Consider the following 17762-nt stretch of genomic DNA (forward strand, 5'->3'; position numbering starts at 1 on the left):
TCTCTATGCCATAGCTGTAAATGATGGCTCCCATGTTCTCCAGTTTTCTTTCAACTGTTCCCTTTTGACCTTCTAGTAAGAGGACAAGGTCAGAGTTGATGGTCTCCCACTCAATCTTCTGGCTGGACTTGGGCCACAGGATTTGAGGTTTTCTTCCTTCCATCTTCCTCTCTGCTGCTGGCTGTGGCTGGCCGGGCTCCAGACCGGAGTCCACTGGAGGGTCTATGCAACATTGAGCTTCGTCTGGGGTGCTGATACCCTGAGGACTGTGGGGGTTCTCCTGCCTCCGGGCTTCACTCGACTGATTTGGCCTACTTCTTAAGAAGTATTGGTCAATGCGAGGCCCCTTACCAAGCTCACTAAGGCACTTCTTTTTGCCTTGATGGATCTTAAGACCCTTCACTGATGTAACCTTTGACCAGCCACAGATGCAGCTGTGCAGCTTTTGTCCTGCCAGTGCTGATGATCCATCGGTTGCAGTGCTGGTCATCCGACTCGTTGTCAAATCCTTTCCTTGTTCCGTTACCGTGTGATCCACCTGTGAGTCATCTTGCGCCCCCGCTCTCGCAGACTCTGGGGGTATTCTTCTCCTTAAAGTTTTCGTAGCAATATTGGGTGGATCCAGGAACGCTAACTAGCGTTGGATCCTGCTAGTATGAGTCGCTAGCCCATACCGGCCCCGTTGGGGTCTATTCCCTCCTGTCAGCAGTCTTTCCAGGCCGTCATCTGGTCTTTCCCTGATTGTCAGCTGCCCTTTCGCAGCGGTCACTGGTTTACTCCAGATATTCAAGATTCAAAAAAAGGACTGGTTGTTAAAATCCCTAGTGTTTGCACTGCAACAGATTCAGTGGAGATCAAACTGGAGATGTCTGCCAAGGTGACATTGCCACCACCAGGACACATCATCAGTTGTGCACCTCAACAAAAATAAACTAACCTGGGAGTGAGATTAAGAGAGGACGAGTGATCTACTACCAAATTGATTAGGGTTGTTAGGGTTAATACTCCTGCCCGTGCCCCTGAGCAAGGCAATGAAAAGAACTGGAGTTGGTCCCCGGGCGCTGCAGCAGCCCACTGCTCCTATACAATAAGATGAGTTAAATGTAGAGAACAAATTTCATTGTAACTGTACAATGACAAAATAAAGTGACTTTCTTCTTTCTTCAAATTGAAGCTACCATTACCATATTAATTTCATGCAATAATCCCTCAGGTTTTTGTAGTATATCATGCAATATAACATATAATCACATACTGCATATTCTAACACCTTAATGCCATAATTTCTGTCAGATTACAGTTATATTTCAGTTGGGCATTGAAACTCTTTAAATATTTTTTGAATATGTAATGTTTTATACACTTATGTACATTATTATTTTTCATATTGCAACATGCTTCTAAACATGTCAAATATTTTCATTAACTGAGAACTTTGTATTAAAGTGTGCTTAATCCACTGTTCCACATACATGGACTGGAACCAAGTTTTTGCGAAGTGTTGCTCTTTAACGTTTACTTAAAAGATATTGTTGGGATGTTTTTTGAGCTCTTTATTTCATTGAGCGGCTATGTTTGTCTGTGTCGAAGGAACACTTGTCTAAATCTCATCCAGTTTCTGTTTTAATATATTGGGGCTCAGCGGCGAAATCTAAACAATTTTAACAATTTTATTTCCCCCAATATCAAAGCCTCTATCTTCCAGCATTTTCCGGGAGCCTGTTCTGTACCATCCTCTTGAAGAGTGAATGTGTGTAGTTATTTTATTCTATAAAAATGACATGTAAAGGCAAACTTTTGTCCCATGATACATTTGTCAGAGGGTACACTCCAACTAGAGCTTATGATATTATAGTTTATTATATCTGTATTCATTTAAGTGCTTCTGTGAAATCAAGTTGACCAGTCTAAACTAATCTCTGCTGAATGGCTGGAAAAAATATTATTTGCTTAAATCTCAATCCTAAACTTGTTTGTTTTACAGTCATTAATTTTGAGCAACTTGTCGAACCAATTTGCATTGTATTCCAATGACTATTAACTGGCATCTTTCAAATTTGTCGAGACTCTTGATGATGTGATTGAGATGTAAAATGACACCCAGAGTGATTTTACATCATTTTAAATGAATGTAGGCAGATTTTGTTACACATAACTGCTGGCACTGTTGTGAAATAAAGCTCCATTAGATCCAATAGTTGTGGTCCAAAAGGTTGGCAGAACACAGTATATACAGTACAGTGCAGTGTGATATACATCATACTGTACATTAGGGCACAGATAATAGCATGCTCCATATTTCCCATAGCATTTTGAATTGGTCAGTCTGTGTCTTGCTCTCAAATGATTACAGTTTATGAGATAGATGTGACGAGTTATGCAGAGAAAAAAACATGTATGAACATGTTCTAACAACTCAGTTAATCTGGACATTTCCTTGCCTGGATTATTGAGCATGCATCAAGATATATTCCAACACATTTATATGACTTAAAGAGGCTTTTATTGTAAGATTCTGCACAAATCTATTCTTGGATTTTATTTTGCTAAGAAAGATTGTCAGCTCTAAGATGCTTTGACGAGTATCTAAAATCCAACCTTTGACTTTTATTTGTGCTAAACTCAAAGGGTAAGGGGAAACAGCAGCAATGGAAATTAAAGCAGCAATGGTACACTACATTTCTGAGGGGTAGTTTCAGTATTGAGAAATGACCATGCAAACTATGCACAAGCCTGTATGCTGGCATGCAAATATCATGTGTACATATGTTAAAACTGCTCTTTTTAGGGCCTACTGTACTCCACTCTATACAGCTCACTTGTGGTGCAATTATAGCAAAGCAAAAATGAAAAAGGTGCAGGTAGCATATAAGGATGCATTCAGAATCTTGCTCAAGCTGCCAAGCTGGGACAAGTGCAAGTCACATGTTTGTGATTAGTGAAATTCCCACTTTTCATGCTGTGTTGAGGAATTTTATGTACAAATTTGTGTTGCTAAATTAATTCAAAGAATATAATTACAACGGTTTTAACTGAGCCTACACAAAGTGACACAAGCATCCCAGGCAAAAAAATACAAGTCTGGACTGATGGTCTAATGCTGTTTATTTTTGTTTCCTTTCCTTTATGGACCAACGTAAGAGCTAAACAGAAATTAAACAACCAGAAGGCAAAATAATAAACTCTAAACTAACTCTGTTAAACTGTTAGCTTAACACCAGAGTTATCGAAACACAAACAAAATCAAAATTATTGAACAATTAGACAGTAAATACCTTGTTGCCCTTCCGACTGGCGCTAAACTTCCGTTATGCTTTCCCTGTTCATCCTTTTTACACCTCACTTATCTCCGTGTTGACTTTTGCTTGTCACAGTATACAGCTGTTTTCACTGTTTCATGCTGAAGACACTTGCCGTCTTCCTCTGGATGTCCTTTAGATTCTTCTTGCCTTGTTCCTCTTGATGTCCTTTAGATTCCTCTTGCCTTGTTCCTCTTGGTGTCCTTCAGATTCCTCTTGCCTTGTTCCTCTTGAGTTCCTTTAGATTCCTCTTGCCTTGTTCCTCTTGGTGTCCTTTAGATTTCTCTCTCTTGCCTTGTTCCTCTTGGTGTCCTTTAGATTCCTCTTACCTTGTTCCTCTTCATGTCCTTTAGATTCCTTTCGTACAATCTTGTATTCAGCCGCTTTTGCTGCCAGTTCTGCCGCTGCATGAGCCCATTTTGATGCGATGTATGAAGATGAGGAACAATGGGAGATACTTGACTGTGCAGCAGAAGATAAATGATAGATAAATGGAGAGTGCATAGTCCCGATCCAGCAGCTCATGTAGACGACATCTTCCATGTTCTGCATCAAAATGGGCTGATGACTCCTCTTGTTCCTGGAAACATTGGAATAAATGTCTGTATAGGTTTTAATCATTGTGAACTTGTGAACTGCTGTTTTAGCTATATTTTTGTGTTGTCCTGTGTTGTATTTTTGTTGTTTTTTTTTAATATGGGTTATTGGTTTTTAAAATGGACCTATGTGTCTGACTAAAGTAAGATTTGATTGATTGATTGATTGATTGATTGAATTGGATTTGAACGTTATAGAAACAATCTGGACTTCCCCAGTACTAGGGCTCAGTTGTAAAGATTTTTTAATAAAATGTTAATCCAATTTTAAAGGTTGTATCTGCGAATCTTTGAAGTTTTTGATTCCATGGAACGGAAGTCCATGGCTATGTACAACGTTCACATTAAGCTAATGTTACGTGACTAATTTATACACCGATGTAAAATAAGTCAATGTGGTCAACGAGTTGTCTGCAGTACCCCAGCTCACCACCAAGGGGCGACAAAGACACGGAAGTGATTCCTCGCGAAGCGAAGCAGGAAGAGGAAAGCGGGCGGAAAAGGGTTGGAAACAGCAGCCAAGACCCACAGCGAAAGCGGCGAATTATTAGCTGTTCGAAACTCCTTTTGCATTCATTAATCCTAATTATCTTGTCAAGATGTCCAAGAACACAGTGTCAGATCGGTTCAGGAAAGTAGATGTTGACGAATACGACGAAAACAAATTTGTGGACGATGAGGACGGAGGAGAAAATCAAGGTGGCCCGGATGAAGCAGAAGTGGACGCGCTTGTTCGACAATATCCTTTATAACCAGCGTAATCGCTACTAATTCAACTTTTCCGCCGGGCTTTTTAAGTGAGTTGAACGGGACTCTCGCTCCGTCTCCCCAGCCTCGCTAAGATACAGTACTCTCATCATGTGGCGTCCAAAAGAAAGGCCTATAAGTGTCGCTGCAAAGTAGCTTTTTGGACGTTAGCTAGCGCAACCCATGCCATAATGGAGTTTCTTTTTTTAACCAACAATGAAAAATCAGCTTCCCAAAGATGGACAAGGATGAAACGTGTTTGGTTCGATATGAGCAGCCTGCAACGCTTCCTGTAAACCTTTGCTAAACGTTGAGCTGTCAAAGTAATTTGTCCGGATGTCATTTCACGATAGGGTGTGGTCCCCCTCTCATTCATTGAAACTCTTAAATTGCTTGGCCCACGCTTTAGGCTAAAATATGTATGCTTTTCGTGTTTAAACTCGCTGATTTCGTCTCTTGTGTTTGTCGGTGTAATGGACAGTTTCTCTGTAGTTGTTCACACTTCTAGTTCTGTTAAGTTGGTTCTTGTCATACTATCTTGAGGCGGGAGACAACAGGATATGGGTTTGACCCCATGCGATGGGAGGTTTTGATAACATTCAGAATATCTTAAATTGCAGCTTGAAACAATTTATTAAAAGAATTGCTCTATAAGACTTGGCAAAATTGAGGGAAAAAAAACTCCCCATAGATTGTGTTTATCACTTGATAGTGGAGATGATTAGAAGGTGGTTGAGGTGGTAAAAATGACTTCTTGGCCTTTGTTTAAATACTGGCACTGGGTGAAACTGCCAGGTGTGATATCATTATGGGATGACACACATCTGGGGGGCATCCCAAAGATGTAGCAAAAGGTGATGGGGCTCAGCCATACGATAGGCTCAGAATGGTTTTACAGCATCACACTCGGGTAATGATAATACTGTAACACTTAACAGGTTAGTTGACTAACGTTAACACTACTGATTATTGTAAGGGCTTAGTCTTACATTGCCTCTCTGTGTTCTTGTCTTAATATGATATGTTACAGAACAGTTTAAAGAATAAGTTTGGACTAACTCCTTAATGAGCGAATTTTGTAGCACAGTTCTTGTAAGTATAGGCCTATAGCTGGTGTGCGCTGGTGTTGTGTATTCAGCTGACCATGTGAATTTGTGTCCTACAATAGACTTTGTTCATGTGTGTTAGCTTGTGTATAAATTAAGTGTTGTGTATGTGGACCTTAACTGTTTTCTTTCCAAGGGTAACCTGAAAGCAGCTCTTCATGCAGTGCTGATGAACCCTCCAATCAACACCAAGAACCAGAACGTTAAGGTACCTATCATAAAGAACCCCAAAAGATCATTAGAATCAGAAACACTTTATTTTCATTTCATTTCATGCACTTGCGCACATGAAATGAAATTGTTTCCCCCAGCCCACAGCAGTGCAACACAAAGACAAAAACACATCCAAAATCTACAAGAACACATATATTCAAACTAAGACATATATCTAAACTAAAAAAAACAGTCACTGTCCAGGAGAACGAACACCAGCCAGGATGATTGTCGGAGGTGCCGGTCTGCATGGGCTAGCAGTTAGCTTAGCCTGCCCTGCTTCTACACGTCCTGTCAGATCACCCTCAGTGTTTCGTCTTTGGGCACAGCTCCGGTCAGGGCCGTGGTCCTTGGGCCTACAGAACGCAGCAGACCGACCACGCTCCCTCAGCCGATGCAATGCTAGCTCTCCCAGCCAGACACCTTCGACACACCTCCCCGCGCTCCACATGATGACACTAAAAACACAGTCAAGGCTAGGCGAGGCTGCCGCTAGACCACCCTCAGTGTTATCGTAACTGCCGGTCTGCATGGGCTAGCAGTTAGCTTAGCCTGCCCCGCTTCTGCGTCCTGTCAGACCGCCCTCGGTGTTACCTCTTCGGACACAGCTCCAGGCAGGGCCGTGGTCTCTGGGCCCAGACCAAGCTCTCCCAGCTGATCCAGCGCCAGCTCTCTCAGCCATCAAACAAAGACAAACTTGGATGCAGATGTGGACAAAGACATTGCATGGGCGGTACTGGGTGAGGCCGCCGCAAATGTGAATTGGCGCCGCCATCTTCCCACACCGATACTGGGTGAGGCCGTTGCAAACGTGAATTTGTGCCTCCAACTTCCCACACTGGAAGCGGAAGCCATATAGAATATTACCATATTCTATAACATATAACATATGTTACCAGTCCATATAGAATCGGTATATCAAGGTACCAGTCTCACATAGAACTGTAAAAGTATCTTTGGTACATTTGAGGTTTTTCCTGTGGTGAAAGCTGTGATAATGAGAGGGCTGATGGTTCACACTGTCTCACCCTCTTTGTTTCAGGAGCGAGCAGAGCTCCTGGTTCTAAAGGTCCTGAGTAGTTTTAAGAGCAGCGACATTGAGAAAGCTGTCGGGTCACTGGACAGGGCAGGAGTGGACCTCTTGATGAAGTACATCTATAGAGGCTTTGAGAAGCCCTCTGATAACAGCAGCGCTGTACTGCTTCAGTGGCATGAAAAGGTATGCCATTTGTATGTTGGTGTGAATGTCTGGTAGATGTTTGGAATGAGAGCTCGAGTTTGGGGGGAAACTTATTGTGAAAAATTTCTTATCGTATATGATTGTTTTTGGATGTTTAGAACAATATTAACTTTTTAGAAAAATTTTAACTGTGTTCCTTGCTAACAAAGCTTCATCTAAATGGCAGTTCCTCCTTAACTGGGGAATTAAAGGGGAATCCCTCACTGAGCTGCATTTAATTCCTCAGCACCTGAGGATTTTCATCTGAAGAAATATGTCAGCCAACACCCACTTCAATGCTAAATACAGAGGTGGGAGTGGCAGTTTTTGTTAGGTTTTGTATTCACTTGCCTTGATGACTTAATATGGCAAAACTGGGCATACCAGCCTTTGTTACATGTGATTTCGGCTAAATCTTGTCTCTGTTTATTTTCCTGTCTTTGTTTTTATGTCCTTTTAACTTGAGTCTAATTTGAGTAAGTCTCATTACTTCTAACTTTTTTACATATAATTTTCATCTATTGCTTTGTGTAATAGGCTTTCACAAACCTCGTTTTGGTGAAAAATCCTTTGAATAAATCAGTCTTGACGTGACTTAATTTCTGCTGCTATGTTCTGTGTGTCTGTAATTAGGCTCTTGCTGTGGGAGGAGTGGGCTCCATCGTCAGAGTTCTGACTGCCAGGAAGACCGTCTGACTGTCCAAAACCCGACCGGAACCAAAATTAAAGAGACGTGATTGAGACTGTCCCATATGATCGGGCCTAATTGAAACAACCCCACTGGATCTGATTGCAGGGATGTGATTCTTTTTCCCCCCCTGTCCATTGTTTCGGAACACATGACTCCTGTTCGTTTTTATTGGAAATTCCTGTTTCCCCTCCAATCTCATTAATGTCCTGCCTCTTTTTTTTTTAAAGTTCCATTCACTTTGCTGATCACATCCCTGGGATGGAGACCTGAGTGAGGCCGGGCAAGGAGGTGCTGGCACCAAAAGCCCTGTCAATATTAGTGAGGCGGCAAGAAGACACACTTCATATGCGTCATTCAAACTGCTATATATTTTACCCAAACATGCTCCATGCTTCATTTACACTGCCTCATGGTTCACACTCACTCTGATGTCACAGACTGGCTGACTGCCAAGGCAAAACTCCATTTAACAACTCTTCCTCTCACTCTTCCCCCTCTTCTCTTGGTCTGAGGTTATTCAACCACTGGGGTTGTGGAAACAGAGGTTGACAAAATAATTCTCTAACTTCTAACTTTTGTTCACTTCAGGTTCTCTCGGCTGTGTTCCTGCCTGTTTTGACATAGGAATAGCACTCAAAAGCACAAGCCGCCAATAGAAAAAACAAGTAAATTAACATTTAACCATATCCCGTTAGGGAATGAAACAAGCTGGAGATGCTTCAATAAAATATTAAAACAAAAAGTCTCTAGATGTAAAACTAAACTAAAATCAGCCCCAGTCATCACTGCTTAAAAACCAAATGTTGTAGAAAGACTACCTGCAGTAGGTATCCGTGGTGCATGGTGTGTGTGTATGGTATTAGAACTAGTATACATTCTCTGGTTAGGCTTCATGGTGAGGAGGAAATTTAGTTAACATTTTAAATTACAGCTCCCTGTAACAGAGGGCCTGTTGCTTCACATTGGCTTGTCATGAACATAATGGTGACTGAATATTTACTGGTTAGGTTGTTGGATTTCATCTTGACACCTTAATGAGAATAAACCATTTCCATATGGAGAAAAACTACTCAATCCTCCTGTTTTCCAGAATCAGTTTCAATATGAACAATAACTTCCTGTGCTCTAGTTACATACTTAAAAGAGATCATGGAGCTGTAATTTAACGGGTCACCGAGACATGGTTTTGTTATAAACTAAGGGTTCAGGTGGCACTTTGGTGTGCGTTATATCTATTTTATTGTTTGTTTCTGATTTTCTCGAGTTAAGATATAACTACAGAGCATGGTCAATAACCGTTTGGCCAGGATGATGTTGACCTTTCTCTGGAACTAAAACATGCTGGTGTCACACATGTAGGGAAGTCCTCTTCATAATTTACCAGATGCCCTGTATTTTGAAGAGAACTTGACATAGGATCAGCAGTTACTGTAAAGCGGTCAGAGTGACTGTGCAAGCCGGCATGACTACCACTGAAAACGACCGAGACCCAACTCTTCTTGGCCCTCAATGTCACAAAACAGTGATCCACATGGTACTGCACATAGAAATTAACCACAGGATACACCGTACCACTGGATGTATGTAATCACCTCCATATGTATGCGGATGACAGTGATTGAAAGCAAAGTATTGACTAAAGGGAGTACAGTATCTGTGTGTTTTAGACAGGGGGGGTGCCAGAGACCTGGAGTCTCATTGGTGAAGCTTTTTTTTTTTACACCAAAAATACATTCTACAGGGCGGGCATGACAAATATGATACAGAAATTGAGAATTATAGTACTCGCTGTGAAAAGTGCTTCGTTCCACATCAAAAAAAGTTTAAATTGAGTGATGATGTGATATTAGAATTATAACTGAATGACTTAAAGCAGCATGGGAGGCAAATAACATGGAAGAAACACAAAAATGTTGCTCATTACAGTGAAGCTCGATCTATTTAACAAGGATGTATAAACACTCCAAACTCAGGTGTTGGTATTGTAACATTTGATTTGAGTATTCAAGTCATTACAAGTTACGATCTGTCCATTTTCATTTAGCATGATCTATTTACACTGCAGTCCACAGCAGAAAGTGCAATGTAAATCTCTTACCACAAATCTTCAGTTTCTAGACCTGAAATTAAAACTGATCGGGGGGGGGGGGGGGGGGATTACTGATTACATCTGGGTTCTGCTGCCTCACTGAGCAAGGACCGTTGCATATGGTGCTGTACATAAATTGCAGAATTAGGAAAAAGTTTTGCTGCCTACTTTGCAGTTTTGTTCGGTGTGCACTACCCAGGAACTCCCAAACTAAACCTATTGCTGTGGCTTTACATTCCTTTTTCCAAGTATCAACTCAAATCCCCCCCCACCCCCCGCTTTTTTTTTTTTAATCAGTCAGCCTCACCCATAATGCTCAGTTTTACACTGCAAAGTTTGTTCATTTTCTTCACATAATTAAATGACTGGCTTAAAAATATAAATCCAAAACATCGAATATGGGGTGTCTTTTTAGTGTTGTTTGAGTAAATGGGGGGGGAGGGTGTAGTAATGTGCAGGTAGTTACAATGTCATTGTTGTTCGTACTTCCGAGTATGCAGTACTAGTCAAAACAATTGACTAAATTGTCTGAATTACCTAATGCATTTCTCCACTTTTGTGCCAACGCAATCATCGTGTTGAATTTAGGGAGGTTGACAGGAGGTCCTGGGGCTCGTGACCCATCCTGGGAACCCCCAACAAATGATCAGAGTATGAGTAAAGGAGTTTGAGTGTCAACATTCAGAGGACGAATTATTGCCTTATCTAGAAATGTCTTCTTTTTTTTTTTTGAAGATTCTCCAATCATTTATTATTGTGTATTACAGAAGATGCCCAAGATTGTAAAATAACCAAATTATGATGACATTAACGTTATAAAATGACATTGATGTAGTCACAGCCCATTAGTTACCTACTGGTTGTAAATGCCAAGGAAGTTTAATGTTACATTACTGGCAAGCAAAGGTCATCACAAAATATCAGCTGATCAGCATGAAGAAAATCAACTGGGCTAAAATGTCTTCATTTTTATACAATGTGCTGTACGTGTCTTTCAGAAGTAATAAACAGTTCAAATGACTGGTTTGTCACATTTATTAGATTCTACAAGAGAACGTTTCTTTGTTCGGGCTCACCATACAATTAAACAATGAAGTGTATCACTACATACACTTGACTATATTAAGCACATATTTCCACTGGGACTCGAGGTGTATGGTTGTGTGCACTCACTCACAATAGTGATTTCCTAAATGATGGCAGACAACATTAAAGAGTGTCAGTCTGACGATGGAAGGGGTCCATAAACATCTATATGGCAGCAGGCCAGTCTTGTGACTCTCATCTGTATTTCAGTGACATCATGAATTCTGTAAAAAAAAAAAAAAAATCACGTGAAGACGTCCTTTGTGTTGGAGCAGATCAAGTGTCTCACATTTGTTTGTTGAAACATACTCTATGGCCATCAGCCGTGTGACAGGCTCATAAGATACTCCTGACCTTTTCCACTGCCTGTGTGTGTGTGTGTGTGTGTGTGTGTGTGCGCGCATGTGTGTGTATATGAATGTTGGATCACACAGACAGATTATATGAAAAGGTCAAACGAGGACACTTTTATGAGATTGTGATTTGATTGCTGTGGCTCCTTCAGGGATTATGGTTGGACTGTGAATTAGATCGTGCTTTTTATGTGGACATTTTTAAATGTTAAATTGATGGCCCGTCTGATTTCTCACTTAAATTGATTAGATGGGTCAGATATAACAATTTTATGAGTAATCTGCTCGACACTGTGCTAATACAGTGTGCTATAGTTTTGGTTATGGTCCAGTTTCATCCATTATGCATGACGTTTAACCCTTTAGGGCATCAAATAAAGAGCTCCGTTTACGAAAATGTCGGTGCATTTAGTCTTGACATTTTACAAAGTGCAAATCACCACTTCGTAAAACAGAGTGAGACACACGAGTGGGACACCTGGCTGAGCCAAAGATGAGGCTGGGGTTCGAACCATTCACCTCAGCCTTGGGACGCTAGGGGCATCAGGGTAGTGTAGCGGTCTATTCCATTGCCTACCAACACCAGGATCGCCAGTTCGAATCCCTGTGTTACCTCCGGCTTGGTCGGGCATCCCTACAGACACAATTGGCCGTGTCTGCGGGTGCGAAGCCAGATGTGGGTATGTGTCCTGGTCGCTGCACTAGCGTCTCCTCTGGTCGGTCGGGGCGCGATCCTCCTGCATGCTACATCTCCCTGGCAAAACTCGTCACTGTCAGGTGAAAAGAAGCTGGCTGGTGACTCCACATGTATCGGAGGAGGCATGTGGTAGTTTGCAGCCCTCCCTGGATCAGCAGATGAGGTGGAGCAACGACCAAGACGGATTAGAAAAAAGGGTAATTGACCAAGTACAACTGGGGAGAAAAAAAGAGGGGGGGGGGAATCCACAAAAAAAAAGAAGCTTTGGGACTCTAGCATATTGAGCTCCATTTATGCTTAAACATCATCACGGTTGCGACTGTGCTGTGATAGGTGGAATGGGTGATAGGTGTTCGGCTACATGCTAGAAAGTAGCACAGGTTTTAGCATCATACATACAGAAGTACAATCTCAATAATCTAGATGCACTTATGAGCCAAAACATTATGACCATGTGCCTAATATGCTGTTGGTCCTCCGTGTGTTGCCAAAACAGCGCTGACCTGCCAAGGCATGGACTCTACAAGACCCTGGAAGGTGTTTCAGATGAGAAAAAGAGAACAAATCTCTCTGACCAAGGCACTCCGTTTAATTAGAATGTCTTTATTGGAACTTGGACATATCCAAAAAGGACCTAAAAATGCCCACGCGTAGCGGCTCGGGCCTTCTTCAGGGCATAGTCATAGTCACTATGCCCTGGGCATAGTCATAGTCACTATGCCCTGAAGAAGGCCCGAGCCGCTACGCGTGGGCATTTTTAGGTCCTTTTTGGATATGTCCAAGTTCCAATAAAGACATTTTAATTACACGGAGTGCCTTGGTCAGAGAGATTTGTTCTCTTTTTCTCATCTGAAACTACTAACCTTGGACCAAAGAGCACCCAACAAAAATATATTACTTAACTACAGAGAGGACTGAGCACGCCACTGACTCCAAACACATGCAGCAATTCTGGTCATATCAAGGTTGACCTTTGTTGGCTTGTTGCTCCACTCGAACAAGTGAGTGTTTCCTGCTTTGCTGTGATCAAAGACATTGTCACAGAATATGGATAAGAACAATACACATTATTTTTCGTACTCCACTGAGGAAGGCAAGAACATAGTTGTACCCGATTCCCTTCTTACTGGAGCCCCTCCACTTGGCTCCTCCAGTAAAGACTTTGATCACATGTACGCTGATTTTAAAAGACTGCGAAAAAGACATTCGACTTCAATGGCACATTATCACTCTATCAGACTATTGGAGGGAACAACGTATCCCAAGAGGTCTGCGCATTAAGAAGTTTCCCTCTTTTGGATTAGAGGATGCTGCTTTTCGTGAAAAATGGGAGGCTATATTGAACAAATGTTCTTTTGATCTCATCTTGCTAATCATTTCCTTCTTTCAGCTTTTTCCCTGTTTTTCAGGGGTCGTCACAGCAGATTTTACAGTTTCCACCAGGACCCTGTGAGGGCACAGTGCCAATGACTGTTGTTCGATCTGGTATGGTCTTGTCAATCTGCATATTGATTTGGCAAAATTTTACGTCGGATGCCCTTCCTGACACAACCACTAACCCTATGGACGGGGGCACAGGTAAAGCGCTGGATGCCATCCCAGTATTCATGGACTTGCGCCCATGCCTGTCGCTATAATCTTGCTAATCATTGAACAAACGAAAAAAGAGAAAGAAAATGTACAAGCAAGAATGGATGAGTTAAAAACACAAATGTCACAAGCCAGTAATGCCTCACAACAATTTTCTTTTGAAAACGAGTTGAAAGAGAGTCTGGAGAAGTTCACCATGGAATTAAAACAGTTCAAGCTGAAGAAATTCAGGAGGGATGAGAGAGACTACGTCAAAGGCAACATCTACCAGTGGAGAGAACTCACAAAGCGACAACCTCGCAAGCGAATGGTGTCTTTCAATCTAAGCACGAGTGAAGAGGAGTCTGATGCCACACAAGAAACCACGTCTGCGGGTTTTTTAGGGACCCGATCACGCAAGACCACCAAAAGTCACCAGCAGAAACAAAAAAGAAGAAGAAAATCAGGAGGGGGAGACATCGAACCAGGTCCACAAATATCAAGGGACAGTCTACGGAGTCGAACGAGAAATCAACGGTAATCAATATCTCTAAATGTACATTGACACAAGACTCTGTGAATATGCTATCAAAAGGACTAACCTTTGCCCCTATGTGTAATGCTGGTGAATTTAAAACAAAAGTGGACCTTTTTAGATTCTATAGGAATCTTCATTTAAAAGTGTGGTACCATCAAAATAATAAACACTTAAACAGCACACCTAATGTGAACTCTAATTCCACTTGTGGTGCTAAGACACTCTTTAAACCTAAGTCTAATTTCATGCCAATGTGCACCAATCCCACTTTGATTGCTTTTACCAAAAAAGTCTCACATGATATGGATGAAATGTTTTGTAATAGACAGAAAAAAGTGAAAGACAACCTTACAAGAAATAAGAGAGAAGCACTTGAATCTTTGACAAAAAATGAACAAATTATTATTAAGCCTGCTGATAAAGGCAGTGCAGTGGTGGTAATGGATAAAAGTTACTATGTCACTGAAGCTCAAAGGCAATTGGGCAATAGTGTCTACTATGAACAACTGAAAAGAAACCCAATTGAGGCAATGAAAACTGAGCTAAGGGCCATCTTATCTCATGGTAAAGACCAGAATTGGATCTCAGACAATGAATTTGCATTTCTGATGAATGAGAATCCACAAATGCCATGTTTTTACATGCTGCCTAAGATCCACAAGAATCTAGAGCACCCTGAGGGGAGACCAATCATCTCAGGCAATGGATCATTGACAGAGCCGTGTTCCCAGTTTGTGGACTTTTTTATAAAACCTTTAGTGCGGGATCTCCCGTCTTTCATTGAGGATACTACTGATGTTTTATGCAAACTGATGAATATTAACAATGCTACTGACTGTTTCATGGTGACTTTGGATGTAGCCTCTCTTTATACTAATATTGACCACCAGGAAGGCCTGTTAGCTTTACAACATTATTTGTTATTCCGGTCTGATAGCGTACCACCTAACCAATTTTTACTCACTCTGACAGAATGGACTTTACACAATAATGTCTTTCTTTTCCAGGACTCTTTTTACAGACAGCTTAAAGGCACAGCTATGGGTGCGTGTTTTGCGCCGAATTATGCAAACCTTTTCTTGGGTCACTGGGAAGAAACATTCATATACAATCAATTGAATAATCATTTTTGTGATAAGATTGTATTTTGGGGTCGCTTTATTGATGATATCCTTTTAATTTGGTCACTATGCCCTGAAGAAGGCCCGAGCCGCTACGCGTGGGCATTTTTAGGTCTTTTTTGGATATGTCCAAGTTCCAATAAAAACATTTGAATTACACGGAGTGCCTTGGTCAGAGAGATTTGTTCTCTTTTTCTCATCTGAAACTACTAACCTTGGACCAAAGAGCACCCAACAAAAATATATTACTTAACTACAGAGAGGACTGAGCACGCCACTGACTCCAAACACACCCTGGAAGGTGTCTTGTGGTATCTGACACCAAAATATTAGCAGCAGATCCTTCAAGTCCTGTAAGTTGCAAGATGGCGCCACTGTGGATTGGACTTGTTGGCCCAGCACATCCCACAGATCCTCAACTGGATTGAGATCTGGAGAATTTGGAGGCCAGGGCAACACCCTGAACACTTCATCATGTTCCTCAAACCATTCCCAAACAATGTGTGCAGTGCGGCAGGGTGCGTTATCCTAATTAAAGAGGCCGTTGCCATCAGGCAATACCATTGCCATGAATAAGTGAACCTGGTCTACAATGATGTTTAGGTAGGTGGCATGTGTCAAATTAACTTCCACATGAATGGCTGGACCTGGAGTTTCCCAGCAGAATATTACCCATCACACTCCCTCCACCGGCTTGTCGTCTCCCCACAGAGCATCCTGGTGCCATCAATTCCCTCGGTAAACAACGCACACATACATGGCTATCCACGTGATCTAAAAGAAAACGATTTGTGCTTTATCACTCCTTGGACCACTATCAGTAGGTACTCACCACTGCTGACCGGGAGCACCCACAAGCCTTGCTGCTGCTCAGGTCTTTACTTCTGCTCATTTCTCCTGCATCCAACACATTGACTACGAGAACTGATTGTTCGCTTACCATCTAATCTACCCAGACCTTGACATGTACCCTTGTTTGGAGATTATCAACATTATTCAGTTCACCTGTTCATAATGTTTTGGCTCATCAGTGCAAGTGCTATGAAACAGGGAGTCAGCATTTGCTAGCTTTTAAACCTAAGAAAGAGAACGGTACAGGCGGCGTGCCGGTAGGGGTGTTGAAGCAGATGTAGCTCCTCACTGAGAGACGACATTTCCATTCAGTTACATACCACATATGTGCAGGGTCTTGACCCCAGCTGATATGTAGTCATGATAACTCTAAGAGATACACCAGCTGCATGATTGTCAATGTATGGCTGGTGTGAGGAATGGGCCTGTCTGGTTTCATAAACTGACTTGAAACATGTCTTGAAGGATCCTTGAGATGACGAGTTTAAGAAAGTATTTTCACCCTAAGAATAATGCTTACATTATCTTTTTGTTCTACATTTTATTCTGACCATCTTTACATCCTGTTATATATTTCATATTTACAAGGACTCTTTACAACAGTCCTCTGCACAACCAGGTCCACTAAAAACTATGCAAAACATCTGTTTGCCCATACCAGTATAATGCCCATTTAATCAGAGAAATAAACAAAACTGAACCACTTTCATACTGCTGCACTAACAGGCTCTGCAAGAACAAACCAAGGTGTGAGAATGCTAGGCCCTCTGAAAATGCGAGACAAACACCTTTATGGATCCCAAAACAAAACAAAATGGCATTGAGGAACACTTTCCTGGGTGATCCAGGCAAAAGGATAATATACTGAGACAAGGTTCGAGCACTTTGTTAGGAAGACCACCCCAGGAACAATATTCCACTTACAGCATATCAGACTACATGGTTATTAGAGAAGTACAGCACACATTTATTAAATCTTTTGCAGGTAAACTAAAGTCCATTAAAGCAGTGGCAATGGTCAAAATCTTGCCAGGAACCCATTAGTAGCACCCCCTTACAGACAGCGGGTCTGACTTTCTTTGCACTCGCATATGATGAATTAACACCTTTAATTGCTCGGGGTGGGGGTGGGGGGTGGAAAGGGCAGATGTCGAATGACTGGCTAACCACGTCTGTAATAATCATATATATTCTGCATTGTTTCATTTTAACTTGTGTAATCATTGAGAAGGTATTGTAAATCTGTTACTGCTTGTCTGCTATGGCCATTTGGCCCCTATTGCTTCCCTAGCCGTCCTGGAAGGGGGATCCCTCCTCTAATACCGAGGGTTCTCCCATTTTTGTTCCCCTGACAAGGTTTATTTTCCCATGGAGTTTTTCCTCATCCGAATCGAAGGTCCAAGGATAGGGGTAATCGTACATTGCGCAGAACGTAATGAGATTACGAAGCCCTCTCGGACTAATTTGTGATTTAGGGCTAAACAAATAATTTTGACTTGGCTTGAAGAGAGCACTTAAAACAAGAACCTGCCCAACTCCCTTGGCTAATATCCCAACAGGACGGCTGTCTAGGGTGTCCCTCATAC

The 17762-nt window shown here is 41.8% G+C and overlaps 1 protein-coding gene across 1 annotated transcript; it reads left to right on the top strand.

The window, feature by feature from the left end:
* The first annotated feature begins 4391 nt into the window (after positions 1-4391).
* On the top strand, positions 4392-10974 carry LOC130123540 (actin-related protein 2/3 complex subunit 5-like). The gene is made up of 4 exons (XM_056292736.1): positions 4392-4633; positions 5883-5956; positions 7004-7180; positions 7814-10974. Exons 1-4 carry the CDS (start codon positions 4495-4497, stop codon positions 7874-7876), a joined length of 453 nt encoding a protein of 150 aa, XP_056148711.1. The 5' UTR covers positions 4392-4494; the 3' UTR covers positions 7877-10974.
* The last annotated feature ends 6788 nt before the right edge of the window (positions 10975-17762 follow it).

This window comes from Lampris incognitus, chromosome 14 (assembly GCF_029633865.1).
Source record: "Lampris incognitus isolate fLamInc1 chromosome 14, fLamInc1.hap2, whole genome shotgun sequence".
Lineage (NCBI taxonomy): Eukaryota > Metazoa > Chordata > Actinopteri > Lampriformes > Lampridae > Lampris > Lampris incognitus.

What these genes read in the sequence shown, in the direction of transcription:
- LOC130123540 (XM_056292736.1), top strand. Translation starts at nt 4,495, where the DNA reads ATGTCCAAGAACACAGTGTCAGATCGGTTCAGGAAAGTAGATGTTGAC. An exon ending in AGTGGACGCGCTTGTTCGAC is followed by an intron (nt 4,634 to 5,882) that starts AATATCCTTTAT and finishes GTTTTCTTTCCA; the next exon opens with AGGGTAACCTGAAAGCAGCT. An exon ending in CCAAGAACCAGAACGTTAAG is followed by an intron (nt 5,957 to 7,003) that starts GTACCTATCATA and finishes TCTTTGTTTCAG; the next exon opens with GAGCGAGCAGAGCTCCTGGT.